Source organism: Sciurus carolinensis, chromosome 1, assembly GCF_902686445.1.
Source record: "Sciurus carolinensis chromosome 1, mSciCar1.2, whole genome shotgun sequence".
Lineage (NCBI taxonomy): Eukaryota > Metazoa > Chordata > Mammalia > Rodentia > Sciuridae > Sciurus > Sciurus carolinensis.
This window is the reverse complement of record NC_062213.1, coordinates 203,942,403-203,958,091: the sequence shown is the minus strand read 5'-3', so window position 1 is coordinate 203,958,091 and position 15,689 is coordinate 203,942,403. Positions and strand designations below refer to the sequence as shown.

General features: G+C 42.1%; 1 protein-coding gene across 5 annotated transcripts in view; it reads left to right on the top strand.

The window, feature by feature from the left end:
- Per3 (period circadian regulator 3) overlaps window positions 1-15,689 on the top strand; it is a 56,590-nt gene that overhangs the window by 10,129 nt on the left and 30,772 nt on the right. For 2 of the 5 annotated variants that reach the window (XM_047541304.1, XM_047541297.1), the window contains exons 6-14: window positions 771-913; window positions 2,129-2,207; window positions 3,885-3,932; window positions 4,319-4,425; window positions 4,802-4,958; window positions 7,777-7,827; window positions 9,236-9,341; window positions 10,187-10,315; window positions 10,704-10,833. In XM_047541304.1, coding sequence (XP_047397260.1) covers window positions 771-913; window positions 2,129-2,207; window positions 3,885-3,932; window positions 4,319-4,425; window positions 4,802-4,958; window positions 7,777-7,827; window positions 9,236-9,341; window positions 10,187-10,315; window positions 10,704-10,833 — 950 coding nt within the window. The remainder of the gene's footprint in view (window positions 1-770; window positions 914-2,128; window positions 2,208-3,884; window positions 3,933-4,318; window positions 4,426-4,801; window positions 4,959-7,776; window positions 7,828-9,235; window positions 9,342-10,186; window positions 10,316-10,703; window positions 10,834-15,689) is intronic. The other 3 variants (XM_047541313.1, XM_047541322.1, XM_047541331.1) reach the window with 3 other exon arrangements.

The following is a 15,689-nucleotide window of genomic DNA, read 5'->3' as shown; positions in this document are numbered from 1 at the left end:
GAGTAGTGGTCAGGAGCCAAAGTGGTGTAGAGAAGAGGTGCACTTAGTTCAAGTGAAGCGTGGGAATCGGACCTTGGGCATACGAACTCTTGAGGGATGGTGGCACAGCCAAGTAAAAGTGTCCCTGGGCAGCTGGAGTGAAGACCTTCTAGTCACTGACCTGACACTACGCCTCGCCTCAGATCTTCTGTGGGAATTAGGAGGAGCCACCTGCTCAGGGCCAGGGCTGAGGCTGGGGAGGGGAACTGGATTTCAGCCCTTCCTTTTTCTTCCCAGACAGGCAATTTGAAGGACAGAGTGCTCAACTGTCCCACTGAAGCTGTGAGACTAAATTGGTTCTTGGAAAGAGGGAGTGGAAAGGGACAGCTGAGAGTTGGCTTTGGGGTGTGATCACAGAGACCCAGCTCTTTACTTGGTGGGACTTGGGTTAGACCTATAAGACAAGACTCCTTACAGCAAAAGGGAAGAGTCAGGCTGGGCATTTGGGGCATGGAGGTCAGGAGAAAGTCGTGTGACGTCTGTTCTGCTTCTACTCGTGGGAACATAAGCAGTTCTCCATAAAACCTTTTATTCAATGAACAGTGGGTGAGTAGCTTTGCCTGGATATTGGAATTTTAAACCAACCTTGCCCTGCTGTGGAAAACAAGCTGTTTAGACATCTTAGATTTGATAATGTCTGTTTGGGAATTCCCCATGGGGCCTTCCTGGCCTGTTTCCCAGAGGCTCCGGAATACATCAGGGCCAGCACTGATCACCTTCCCTCTCTTCAGTGGAGGTGGAGGCAGAGAGCACGAGAAGCAGTACTCCCCGTTCCGGATCATCCCCTATTTGGTTCATGTACATAGCTGTGCCCAACCAGAATCAGAACCTTGCTGTCTAACGCTGGTTGAGAAGATTCACTCTGGTTACGAAGGTAAGTCAAGAGGACCTGCATTTAGATGAGATGCAGAAATGCTGGCAGTCGGATAGGAACATGGCAAAGCCTGTTCACTGCAGCCCTAGGGCAAAACAAGATGGCTCGTTTCCAGTGGGGCTCCTAAACTCTGAGCATTCTAGCTGCCATTTACCAATGTCTCCGTCGCTGACCTTGACTTCTGGAGCAGCTGTCTTCACAGGTAGCATGGCCTCATGGTCTCAGCCTGGGATGTGGGACGGATGCGCGGTCAGCCCTCCAGTCACTTCTCTGCTGGTGACCCATTCTGTGGCTTTTTGATTCTGTCTCTCTGGAATATGACACTGAAACTGTTGCACAAAGAGGCCAGGAATGAGTTTACATTTTAAAAAGTATTTTGAAACTTCTCCAGCGAGCAGAGCCCCATTTCCAAACTCATGTGCCAGCCCAGGCAGCTCAGGTGTGGCAGGTGCTCAGTTGTAACTGACATGCCAGCCCACACAAACTCACATAAAATCTGCAGGGCTGTGGGAAGACTTGTTCACACAGTGAAAGTAAGACAGGATTCTAATGAAAAAAAAAAAAAAAACAAACAAACCCCACTTTACATGTTCATGATTGAGATACCCCACACTGCAGTAAGCACAAGAGGGGCCCAGCTAGCAGGAAGATGATGGAGTGGCGCATGTCTTGGTGTCCTAAGTGGCTCTGACCTCTGCCTCCACATAAGGTTCTTATAAAAGAATCGCACCTGAGCAGGTATGATGCTGTAGATGCTCAGGTTGTTCCCTAGTGTACATCCCTGTGTTTTTCAAATCACAACAGGGAGCAAAACCAACAGCACCCATTTTATCAGCAGAGAACGTCCATGTATACTAAGTGAATTTCAGATCCTTTGGTCGCTTTGTCTACAACCACTGACTAGTGCTAAACTTTTCATTTACTTCTGCTTTAACCACTAGATTATTTGTGATGAGAAAACAAGCTATTCAGTGGGCCCAGACTTTTTCTTTAAAATTAACCTGAGTGAGCATCAAATTTTGACTTGATCAAGATGTAGTTAATGAAAATTCTTATCATTTGCCTATAGCTTTGGCTGCCAGAAGGCCTGGCCCCTAAGGGAGATTTCTGCCATTCTAAATAGTGATGTTACTTCCTTTTTAATACGTCAAGCAGGAGTTAGGTGAATGGTTAATTAGCTATTGCCTTTAAGTGGGTCTTTCTGTTTTCTTATAGCTCCTCGAATCCCAGTGGATAAAAGAATTTTTACCACAACACACACCCCAGAGTGTGTGTTTCTTGAAGTAGATGAAAGGTGAGAATTTAAGAAATTCGTTCGGAAAAGGTATTAGAGATGAGAAGAAGTTTACATCAGGCCTGTGTGCTCTTACACTGTGAACCTGCAGTTCATCCCTTTGCCTGCTAGATTGTTGTAAGTTAGGTGGAAATTTATTCATGTTGTCTGATTTTTAACATAAACACCTTATAAATATCTAAAAGGGATTTACAAAAGACCACGTTAGATTTCATGACGCTGTGCTCTAGGTGACCAGTGTACAAACGTGCAGTGAACCTGGGAGCCAGTTTTCCAGGAACACCTGTGATGTTTGATTTTACTCAAACTGGTCTCTAGCCTGTCTGTTCCCACGTATTTTCAGTGGACAAGTGCTCTTCAAATCAGTTATGAAGTGGGGGGAAAAGCTCTTTTATTAAAGCTAAATTTATTTATTTATTTTAAGTATATATATATACTTTTTTAGGTGGACACAATGCCTTTATGTTTTTATTTATATTCAGTACTGAGGATCAAACTCAGGGTCTTACTTGTGCTAGGCAAGCATTCTGCCACTGAGCCACAACCCCAGACCTCTTAAAGTTAAATTTATTTAAAGAATTTTTCTTTATTTTGAATTTAAGTCTCTCCCTTTTTTTAGAGGGGGATGTGGAGATAATTTTTGTTATTCAAAGAATAGTAATGGTAGATATTAATTACTTACCACTGATTTTTAGTATCTTTATTTGGAACTATTAAACACCAATATTATATTTAGTTATATCTGCCATTTTTCCCATTTATTTTGAAATTTTACTTATTAAATAAATTTGAAAATTGGGAATCCATGCACTGTTTCACACATAGTGTAAAGTAAAAATGTCAAAAACCTGGGCATAGTTAATGATAGGTATTAATTTTGATTTTTTTTAAAAAAATCTGAATGTTTGAAAATGTGTTTAATTATTGTTACCCTAAAACCAAACAGTAATTAATGAAATACTTTGTATAATACAATCTGTGTAAAGTTAGACAGTCTAAGGCTAATTCTGAAACTAGCTTAAATTTATTACATTAGAAAATATATGTGGATTTCTATACACAGAAAATATTCATGAAGTCAGTTTTTTCTAGGGCATTCTTACTCTTATTATAGTTTCCCTGTGAATGTATTAAGTATCCTAAAAGTGTTTCTGTGTCTACTTCATATCATCTTTGGTATCTAAGTATCCCTAACCATGCTTATGTTAATCAACTTTCTTTTACTATGACAAAATACTCAAGATAATCAACTTGTAAGGAGGAAAGGTTTATTTGGGCTCAGTTTCTGAAGTTTCAGTCCATGGCTGGTTGGCTTCATTGCCTTTGGGTCCATGACCAGGCAGAACATCCCTGCAGAAACAGGTGATGGAGCAAAGCTGTGACCAGGAAGCAGACAAGAGGTGACAGGGGGCCAGGGTCCTAGTGTCTCCTTTGGGGGCACACCCCAGTGACCCAACTTCCTTCCACTAGGCTCCCCACACTGAAGGGTTCCCTATCTCCCAGTAGTTCCCTGGGCTGGGGGCCAAGCCTTCAACACTTGGGCTTTTCAGGAACAAGCTCCAAACCATTAACACTGCTGTATAAATTTGTAACCTGCTTTATTCATTTAAAATTATCAGCATCTATGATATGATGTGGGTTTTTTTTTTTTTTTAATGGCAACATAATGGACATCAGATTCCTTCTGAAGAACTTGCTGGAAACACAGATGCCTGGTCGTGCCAGGTCTGTCTATGGCTCATTCTGTGGGTGTCTATGATGCAGCTTCTCCATCAACACCAACATTTACTGGATCACGAGACCATTTCCTCTCAGTGCAGCCACTGTGGTTGTTTGCTGCTTTTATAAGTGCTTTCAGGAACATCTTTCATCAGTTTTTTTCCTATTTAGAACTAAATAAAGAAGTGTCTTGGGGGAGGGTTTCGGTGGTTTTTGTTGTTGTTGGCTTTGTTTCGTTGGGTTCTGCTTTTCAGAAGTAGGGTTGAGATCAGAATGTGAGGCAAGCACTCTCCTGCTGCACTGCACCCCCAGCTAAGAAGCGTTTTTAAAAGTGCGTGAAGTTTAAGTTCTTGATGAGCGTAATGCGCCGTCTGTGTTGTGTCCGCATCCAGAGCAGTGCCTTTGCTGGGCTACCTACCTCAGGACCTGATCGGAACCTCCGTGTTAGCTTGCCTGCACCCAGAAGACCGTCCCCTGATGGTTGCCGTGCACCACAAAGGTAGGACCACTGGTCTGCAGGGGAGCTCTCACCGCTGCCCTGCCCGGCGTTTCACTTCCTTTCTCGTGGGCAAGGAGCTTTTAACTAGGTAGGCAGCACGGTGAGACCCTAACCCAGGGGTTCTCTATTTTAACCCTCGAAAAAATTGACAGACGAACAACTTAAAAAGGGCACTTGTAAGGACTGAGGTTCTGGCTTAGTGATAGAGCACTTGCCTAGCATGCATGAGGCACTGGGTTCGATTCTCAGCACCACATATAAATAAATTATTAAAATAAAGGACTATCAACATCTAAAAAAAATTTTTATTTTTTTTTAAAAGGGCACTTGTTAATCAGTGTCTGTAAAGTCACTCTTGTCTTCTCATTTCATGTAGTCTTGAAGTATGCAGGCCACCCTCCCTTTGAACACTCACCCATTAGATTCTGTGCTCAAAATGGAGATTACGTCGTACTGGATTCCAGCTGGTCTAGCTTTGTGAACCCCTGGAGCCGGAAGGTTTCCTTCATCATCGGTCGGCATAAAGTTCAGACGTAAGTTAATTAGCTATAATACTATCTAAACATCTTTTTTATCAAATAATATCTTTAGCCTGCTGACTGCCCCTTGAATCAGTTGACACCTGAAGTAAATAATGTTGGCCTTAAAGTGTCTTAAATGTCTGTTGCTGAGTAAACTCTGGAATATTTCCTTGATGTATTATTATATTGGCCAATAGAAACTTTTGCAGAAATTACCTGTTACCTAAAATGTTTGACATGTTAGATTGCAGCACACAAAGTTATCTATCTGTCCTTGTAATTAGGTTTAAAACACACAAACACAAACTGAAATAGGGAAAAGAAGATCAGAAGAAATAAAAAATTAATATGGGTTAGGCATGAGTAGAGGAACTATGGATAAGGCTTTTTATCTCTATTTGCTCTTTCTGTGTTTTAAAGATCTCCATAGCACATACAACATTTTGTTAGCCTTCTGTTGTTAAATTCTACTTAGTAGTATCTGTTTTACTAAATCTTTATTTTTTAAAAATTAGATTCTTTACTATTTCTTTTTCTGCCAACATGAAAGACTGCTGTTCCTTGTCCATGCAGTGAAATCATGTGAATGGATCTGGAACAACCTGACTGCCTATGTGGCTAGGATACCCCTAGTCCCTTGAATTTTTGGTCAGGGTCAATTTTTAAATTGACCTGTAGGTTTTTTGATCTGGATATAAGTTTTTTTTTGATAGCTGGAGATTTTGGGTATTGTTGTTTGCTTTTTAAGGTTGGAAAGCATATTTACCTCTGCTTGTCATGCTGAGATCAAGAGATGGAGTTTTGTACTTCATTATACAACTCTGTGTATGTAAGCATAAAACTGAGAATAGCCAGGCACGGTGTGCACTCCTGAATCCCAGCTGCTCAGGAGACTGAGTTAGGAGGATCCTAAGTTCAACGTCAGTCTCAGCAACTTAGCGAGGCCCTAGGTAACTTAGCAAGATCCTCTCTGAAAATAAAAAATAAAAAGACAAAAAAATAAGAAGAAGAACAGTAGATCTACCAGTAAAACATATTTTGTCACATTTTAATATCACAATGGAGATGATATGTTCCCTCATGATGAGAAAGGTCTCAAGGTTTCCCTTACCACTTTGTACTCTATTGTTCGGCCTTTGCAGAGCAGGTTTGGAACCTTAAATGGAAGGAATGGGCTCCTTGCTACCTAGCTTTGATACTGATTTGTGCTTGAAAACTAATTTAAAAGTTAAAACAGAAAATAGGACTACTAAGTAAGTACTGTTTGTGCTGGTGAGAGAGGACTTTTCTTCCCTTGGTAGGAAACCTATTGAGAAATGAAAATAAAATCAGAAAACTGCTTAGTGCAAATGTAGGGAACCCCAGCAAATAAGATTTTTCCCTGAAATATCCGTCCAGGGGTTGTTGATGTCTCCTGCCTGCAGGTAGTCCCTGAGAGAAATCCTAGATTACCTAAGTTATCCTTCGAGTCCTTTGATTAAATATGTATGAAATTACCGGGTATACAGTGAATCCTCTGAATATTGTCAGTATTTTTGAAAAGTACACCACTGTTTACATCTCAACATCCAAGATTATATGATGGAAAGAATTTAGAGTCTGTAGGAATTACTCTTACGTAAAATAATAGTTGTTCATCTTGTTTACAAAATTATTATTACTAACTTTGTTTCATTTATTTTTATTTTTTTATATGGTGCTGAGGATCAAACCCTGTGCCTCACATGTGCTAGACAAGTGCTCTACCACTGAGCCACTACCCAGCCCTACAAAATTATTATTAATGCAGTATTCTTTCAAGTACTTATGGCTTGCCTGCCCTGGTAAGGCACTGTGCTCGACCCTGAGGTTGAGAAGGTAAACATGTATTCTCCCCGCTTCATGGAACCCACACATGTGTAAGGGGAGAGGCAGGACATAAAGATGGTGCTGTCAGGGCAGGCACCGTGCCACACTCTAATCCCAGCTGCTCAGGAGTCTGAGGCAGGAGGATCGCAAGTCAAGGCCAGCCTGGGAAACTTGGTGAGACCCTATGTCAGAAAAAACAAACAAACAAAGGCTCTGCCGTACAACTGGAGTCCAAGGAAGAGTGACCACTGACACAGGAAGGGAGCTGTGGGTGTGTAGCAGGAGACCCATCCACATCTCTGGATCCTACCTGGCAGCTCTGTGGGCACAGCTGAGGTGCTGAGGTCTCTCACTTTACAGATAAACCCATCCTGAGAGAACCAGCATAACTGTCCCAGAGGTCACTTAGGGAAGAAGCAGGAGGGTGACAGTGAGCCTGACTTGCTTTCTCACCGCTCATTCCCTCTGTGCACATCGGTCTGTGTGTCATGGCGTGTTGGCCATCACCTGCAAGTTAATCAGTTTGATTAAAAATAGTCTTGTAGAAATTTTCTCAATTAAGAATGTTTAAATCTCAGAGTATAACATATGTCTGTTCTGTTTCCATTTCAGAAATTCACTCAGAAACCATGTGAAATACATGTGAAAGGTTTTCAAGCTCATAGTGCACAGAAAGATGTAACATGTTTTGAGTCAGATAAACTATTATTTCTAGACAACTGATGGTTCATATAAATTCATTCATTCTTGTAACAAATACTTTGTGGATGTCTGTTGTGCTTTAGGAGCTGATCTTGGTGCAGGCAATATAAGGGTGAAGAAAGACAGAAACCCAGCTCCATGGAGCTTCTGTGGCAGTGGGAACAGTCAGGGCGCAGACTGGCAGGCAGTGTGTCAGGTTTTGAGGCAAGGCACAGTCTGCCGTTTACAAACTGTGCCCTGCTGTGCTCAGAGGTGCTGACTGGGACCTATTCTGGTCTAGGTGCTACTGGGCACAAAGGCAGATAGGGCTGCTGCTACGCTGTTGTGCATGGTGAGTTAATGGTCCCCAAATGTCAATTCACTGCTGACTACTTTTATGACACTGCCAACATCCTATGATCCTCTGATGATAATTTCTGCCTGCCTTTGTGAGGGTGTTTCAGGTTTTAGACATCTAAACTACATGCGTAAGTTGTGAGAAACAGACTGGGAAAGAGAAACGCTGGCTCTGAGGTCAGACATGGATTCAGACCCTGGCTTTGCTGCTTCTTGGTTACATAAACTTGGGCACGTCCCCTAGATGCTCGACTCCTCCCAGTGTACGGTGCGTACATGGGGTGCTGAATGCAGACCCAGGGCCCCACACACGCCAGGCAAACTCTCTGCCACTGAGCCATGGCCCTGGCTTTCCTCTCACTTTTCATGTCAGCAGCACCTCCTACTTCATAGGATGCAGTGAGAGCAGATCTGACTCGGTAGACCTCATTAGACCTTGCTTTGCCGAGGTCCCAGGAGGCAGAGCCATGTGGTGGCAAAGATGCAGACCCTGGGGCCTAGACTCTGTCCCTTCACGAATCTCTACTTGCCCCTTACTGACTAGGTAACCTGGGAGGGTTGTAATTCCAGTGAAAGAAATAACACAAAGCACTGGGAATGGCGCCTGGCACATCTTAAGGGTTTTGAGACATTGGTTCTTCTTATTGTATACTACAAAAACTAGTACGATTCTTGTCACATAGACGATCCTAAATATGTTCATTTCTTCTCTTTGTTATCTTTGTTGGCATGTCTGCCATTCACTATACTTGGCTAATAGATTTAAAATTTTTTTTTAGTTGTTGATGGACTTTATTAATTAAACAATTTATTTATTTGTGGTGCTGAGAATCAAACCCATTGCCTTACACATTCAAGGCAAGCACTCGGTCATTGGGCCATAACCGCAGCCCAGCTAGTAGATTTTAAATATTGTAGAATTTGAGAATACATGAGCCTGAAAGTAATTTGGTGACAACCATATCTTCACCATGAGGGTGAGTTGTAGACTCCTCTTATTAGATAGTTAAGTGATTAGGTGCATCAAACATGAGATGTGTCGGGTGTTAAAACCTCTATAGGAGCACACTGACTTAATGTCAGATTTCGAAACCAGTTATTATTGAAGATATTTTAGAAGCTAAGGAGGCTACTTGTCACTGATTTTATATAATATAGCTATAATCACAGAAAGATTAGTGCCTAAGAGAAACTTAAGAAGCCTGTTAATGCCTCATTTGTTTCTTGTATTTTCTGTACCTCTACAAAGAGAATTTTAGCTTTATATCTCCTATATTTGGAGTCAAAAGAGTTGCTTTATAAAGTACAGATTTATTCTTGAGTAGTCTATTAAAAATCACTTTGGACTTCATTGTAAATGGATTTAAAATTGTTTGACTCAAACTTTACTTGGCATTTTATAGGAGTCCACTAAATGAGGATGTTTTTGCTACGAGAATAAAAAAGACGAACAGTAATGACAGAGACATAACAGAATTACAAGAACAGATTCGTAAACTTCTGTTGCAGGTAAAGTGAAAGATATTGAAAAGCAAACATCACCAAACTTACTAATTGTGTTTAATGTTAGTATTCAGTCTTAGTAAAGTCACTTACAGAATTGTAAGCAAATAGAAATTTTTACCTCTACATTTAAGAAGTTTTTGTCTCTAAATTATGTTAATTTTTTTGCTCCTTATTCCATGTGAAACACAGAGGGTCCTTTTGGAAGCGCTCATTGTAAAGCAGCCTACTGAGTCCCAGCAGTGGGCTACAAGCTTTCTCCAAGAGACACCACCATGGGCTCAGCCTCTTGGTTTTGGTGTCATTATTTTTTTAAAATAATTCCAACTTTAAAGGTGAAGGAAAGGAACAGTAAGTTTCAGTATCTTTAGTTATTAGAAGGTCAAAGAAGGAAAAATTGCCTGTTGAGAAGAAATATCAAAGATGGTTTCTACAAGCAAGTAAAACTGAGTGTGTCACATAGAATAGCCCAGTGGTTTTCAAAATGTCTTTGATAAAATCTCTAGGATTTGCGAAGTGCCTGCCTGTGAAGTTCTCAAAAAAAGGCATATAGTTTGTTCTGTATATACTAAACTCAGCATGAACTAGAGTTTATTTTCATGTTTTAAAAATTAATTATACTATGCATTTAAAAATTTTGCTATTCCAGAAATATCCGTTTAGACTGGGAAACAAGACTTTGCCCTTGAGTGTTAGTAAGTGAGAAGGCGTGTCTTTCTTGTCAGCATCTGGGTTAGAAGCATCAGCCCAAAACTATCTAATTTAGGACGGGGTTTCTGAAGGTAATGTCCCATGGTATTAGAGAGCCCCAGGGGGACAGCCAGTGCTCTGAGTCAGGCCTCTTGTCTCAGCCCATCCACTCCAGTGCTTCCAGTGGCTACGGGAGCCCGGGGAGCAGCGGTTCGCAGGAGCAGCAGGTCAGCGTGGTGTCCTCCAGCGAGTCGAGCGGGCCTTGTGCAGAGGAAGCACAGAAGGAGCCGGTGCGTGCGGCTGGGGTGTGGCTGGGGTGTGGCCGGGGTGTGGCCCTGTGGCAGCGCAGGCGCTAGGTGACCTCTCAGCACTGGGTCTGCACTTGGTGACATCTTAGCCCTCAATTGAAAGGAGACATTTCAATCCATTTTGGTTTGAAAACCCGTAAAAAGAAACCACCACCTTTGGAAGGTGATGTTTGAATTAATTATATGCTTTCTAAAAATTAGCATACTGTGAACTGATGCAGTTAGGGTTTCACTGTGGGGAGCTGAGTTCAAGCCCTGGCTATGCTTCTCGTGTCTTCAGAGAAACAGAAGTGAAAAGCGTCTTGTTTACATTTATTTTAGTGTACATATTTATAATATTCGAACCCTGTTGTATCATTCTTTTCCTAAGATGACCTTGAAGCAGGTCTATGCCAGTGTGAACAAAATTAAGAATCTGGGTCAGCAGCTCTACATCGACTCAGTGGCCAGATCGTCAGTCAAGCCAGTGATGGGGACGTGCCCAGAGCCATCTGGTGGTGGTGAGTCGGGGTTCCCGGGCCTCTTCCAGGGTCTGACCTCTTCTGCAGAGTGTTGTGTGGGATCCTGAATCGTGAAGCCCTGAGCCATGTGTCTTGCAACTTTCTTAATTTGCCCAAATGACATTAGAAATATTAACACCAATAATGGTACAGCAGATACTATTCTGAAAGCTAAATGGTATTAGAATGTGATTCTGATGTAGTTTTGTTGAAGAATTAACATTTTTGATGATACCTACAAATTCATAGATTTTCCTATCTCCCTATAAACCAAGAGTTGATTTTTGGTGAATGAAAACATTGACTTTTTTCTTAATACATGCTTGCTTTTCTCAAGTGTGAGGTAAGGACTACTCTAAAATAATTGATTAGTTGTATTAGTGGCATTATTTTGAAAAGTTAACCTAGTTACATTATATTGCAGAGGAAAGTACTCAATATAGAAATCAGGTAAGATTGGCTTCTTAGCTAACTTTTCTTCATTTTTACCCCCTGAATGTTAATGTAATTTTGGCAGTCATGATGGATTTTGGTCACTGCCGTGGTATAAAGGGTCTCTAACATTATCAGCTGTAGGCATTTTACAAAGTAGAGGTGACACTTAACTTCCTAAAGCCAGTAATAACAGTCAGTCTAATAGCTGTTTCTCAGGACCTGACATGATATATGCCATAAAAAATCACAGTGCTGTTCCATATGTCCCGTCACTGGTAGCCTGCCGTAGTTCTTTTGTGCTGCTACATGGGAATCCCTGAGACTCTGTTGGAGGTCAGGAAGGCCAGGATTCTGTTAGCTAGCGTTTCTAAATATTTTCTTCATTGTCTGGTCTAGTCCGTCCTGCTCACTGCTGCCTTGACCTAGGATCTCATTATTAGCGTCACAGTTTTGTATCCTGACCTCTGTATTTCATCTCATCTCTCAGCAGTCTCCCTTCCCACCTCCTGTGCTGTCCAGTTTCTTCTCAGTGCGTTGGTCTGGTGACACCATCAAAACTGTATTCTTGAAGGCTGTAGACATAAGCAGGCCAGTTTTTCATCATTTACACGCTGTCACATAAATGACAGGCACGCTCTGTGCTCACATAGCTGCTCTGGAAACAAAACCGTTCCTACTTTAGATGTTTCGCTGGCCGCACACCATGTGTGACTGGGGAGAAGGCGACCTGTCCCCGTTGGTGTAGCTTTGGAGAACAAATGCCTCTTGAGGATCCTGGTTTTATTAACATTCTGAGACCCACTAGTTTAAAAAGCTGTAAAAACCTTTATGCTCTTTATTCGAGTGACACCAGGATATGATTCAAGAATGTTGCAAGATAAACGTTAGAACTTGAATAGAGGACTACAGCGGACCTCACTAGCAAAGGGACAGTGTATAATGACCCCAGCACACCTGCTGTAGTGTGCTAGAGCTGAAAGGAACTCAGACTGTGAGTTTATACTCTTACTTTTCTTACAAGGGCAAATAATGCTTTTCAATAGAATGAGAAGTGAGATTTTAAAGGTCCACGTGGGAGGGAGAAGGGCAGCAGATACATAAAGCTCCTTCGTCGGCCACGCACACAGATGTTAACTGCCAGAGCCTGGTTGGCACTCCAGAGCTCGCCTGGAGCAGTGCCTGAGAGAGAGCAGAGGACCCACAGGTGAAGCTGGCTTAGAGAATGCTTCCGGTTTCTGCCCAGGGTTATGGGAAGCAGACTTTAGCACTCCAGACTCAGTGGAAAAGACAGCAAGTTCATGACCTTTCTTTTTTTTTGGGGGGGTGCTGGGGATCAAACCCAGGGCCTTGTGCTTACAAGGCAAGCACTCTACCGACTGAGCTATCTCCCCAACCCTCATGACCTTTCTTGACCCCATCAGAGTGCTGGTGTCCAAGGTTATAGGACAGCCAATGTACCTAAAATCTTAAGGTGAGACCGGTGCTTTCAGGGAGGAGTGAGGTGCAGGCTTTGGATTAGATGTACTGGCTTCCACCAGCTTGCCAGAGTTGGACCTTCCTGAGGCACAGAGCAAAGGGAAGGCCAAAACCTGGAAGTTGAGCAGATATTGGAAAACAAAACAAAGCAAGAACTCTAGCAAACCAGCTGCCACTGGAAGCATCAGGTATAGTTAACATAATCTGAAAGCCATTTATATCCATAAAACCACAGCAAGAGCAAACACGAATCTGGTCTAAAGTTTAATAAGGTCGATTCAAACACAGGACTCTCAGAAGGAAAGGCCCAGTCTCTCCTGCCCTACACAAGGTGCTTGGTGTTCAGCAAGAAGGTGTGAAGCCTATGGAAAAGCAAGAGACAACGCAGTCATCAGAACAGGGCTCAGCGTGGGGCCCAGGGTGGACCTGACAGAGAACAGACCAGTTACAGCACCACACCTGGGGCAAGCAGACTCGTGGGTAGTGAGCAAGCCCAGCAGGGTGGCGCAGAACGTCAGGGCTGCCCGAGACACTGCGTGTCCCAGTGCCTGCTTCCTGCTGGCTCAGCGTAAGAAATACCAAGTGAAGTGACCAAGTTACGAGGGAACGAAGTTAGGTTTCGCATACTCTGGGGGAATCGGGAAGACTCAGTAAACTCCAAAACAGCCGACTTGAGAAATTACTCAGACTGAAACAGAGGCAGCATACAGCATTCTACAGATCTAGGAACGATATCAAACTATCTGGCCTAGGCTTAGTTGGAATCCCAGAAGAAATAAAGGCCAAGAATTTTCCACAGACAACAAAAAACATCAAGTAAGATAAAATTTCTTAAAACATCAACCCACGGTGGGGCATGGTGGCACACCCTATAATCCAGTGCTCTGGAGACCAAGGCAGGAGGATCGAGAGTTCAAGGCCAGGCTGAGGTGCTAAGCAACTCAGTGAGACCCCATCTCTGAATAAAATACAAAATAGGACTGGGGAGGTGGCTCAGTGGTTGAGTGCCCCTAAGTTCAGTCCCCTGTACCCTGCCCACACCCCCGCAAATAAATAAATAAACAAACAAACAAACAAACAAACCTCAGCATTTTACATTTAAGCTGCTAAAAACAAAACCAAAGGGTACATCTTGAAGACAGCCAGAACAAAAAGAAAAAAAAAATCACATAGCGTCCAAGGTAAGAATCACAGTGGGCATTCCTCCAGACCAAGCACCCGGAAAGACAGTACAGGGACACCTTCAAAGGAGAAGGAAGCCACACAGAATCCTGCACCAATGAAAAATCTCTTCCAGAGATGAGAACACCTAAGGTCTTCTCAAACAATAATTGTAGGAATTTATTGCTAGCGGACTCATGCTGTTTGAAATGCGAAAGGAATTTCTTAAGGCAGCAGGAATATGATACCAGTCCCCCACCCCAAAACATGCACACGTGGGTCTACACCAGGAAGTGAAGAGCACTGAAACAGGATAAAAAAAGATAAAACAAACTTTACTTTTAATTGCTGTAAAAGAAAACTGACCAAAGCAAAAGTCACTCTGCACTGATGGCTTATGTGATGCTGCAAAGCTGGGGAGACCTTAGGGATACGCTGCTGCGGGTTGGAGGGGGACACTGGGCACTGCAGAGCCCATGTGCTTGGACCTTTGTGACAACAGTTAGAAGACACTTTTAAAGAAGTATAAATAAAAAGTCAGTAGAAGAGAGAAGGTGGCATTTAAGAAACAACCCAAAATGAGACGAAAAGGAAAGAAAGAAAACCCAGTGGAATACATAGAAAACAGTGAGCAAGATGGTTCACTGTGATCCAACATCAGAAGTCATACTAAATACGATCCCAGGACGCCAGTTAAAAGTCAAATTGGGTAAAAAGGTCTAGTTGCGTGCTACCTACAAGAACCCGTTCTGAAAGCTGGGTGCAGTGGTGCATGCCTGTAATCTCAGCAACTCAGGAGGCTGAGGCAGAAGGATCACAAATTTGAGCCCAGCCTGGGCAACTTAGTGAGCCCCTGTCTCAAAATAAAAAGGTCTTGGAATGTGGCTCAGTGGTAGAGCATCCCTAAGATATAACCCATGTTGAAAATAAAAATAAGTTAAAAATAAACGGTTAGAAAAGATATACATGCTAATGTGAAGAAAAAGAAAAGCAATTTGGAAAACTAATATCATACAAAGTAAACTTGGGGGAAAAAAGATTTTTTCCAGGGTTACAGAAAGAGATTGCGTAATGATAAAGGATTTGTTGTCCAAGAACATGGAACAGTCCATGTGCATGTGTTTACAAACCTAACACAAGAACTGCAAAACACATGAAGCAAAAACAGTGATAGCTGGGGACTTGAACACACTTCTCTGTGACAAGGGAAGTAGACAGAAAACAGGTGAAGATGTAGAGGATCTGAGCAACACTCTCAGGACCAAACTCATTCACTTTATATGGAACATTCATCAAGATAAACCATACTCTGGGTCCTAATAAAACCTTAACAAGTTTTAAAAAACAGAAATAATCCAAAGTATGTTCTCTGACCATCATGGATTAAACTAGAAGTCAGTAACAGGTACCTAGAAGATCCCCAAATGTTTACAAATTTTAAGTGACAGACTTCTAACTAACCCACAGGTCAAAGAAGAAGTCTCAGAGGAAATAATTTGAACTGAAAGAAATGAAAAGACAACATGAAAAGTGTGGAATCTAAGCCAATGCTTAATGGAAATTCATAGCATTACATGTTTATGTGGAAAAAAGAAGAATGGCTTCAACTCAGCAACCAAAGCATCTCCTTAAGAAATGAGAAAAATAAATTAGATCCAGAATAAGAAAGATGGAAAGAAATAAATACTATTTAGATGTCAGTGGAATTGGAAACAAAAAAGAGGAAATTAAAGGTTAATAAAAAGTAAATTTTTAGCTTAACAGAAGAATGGCAGGTTGTACAC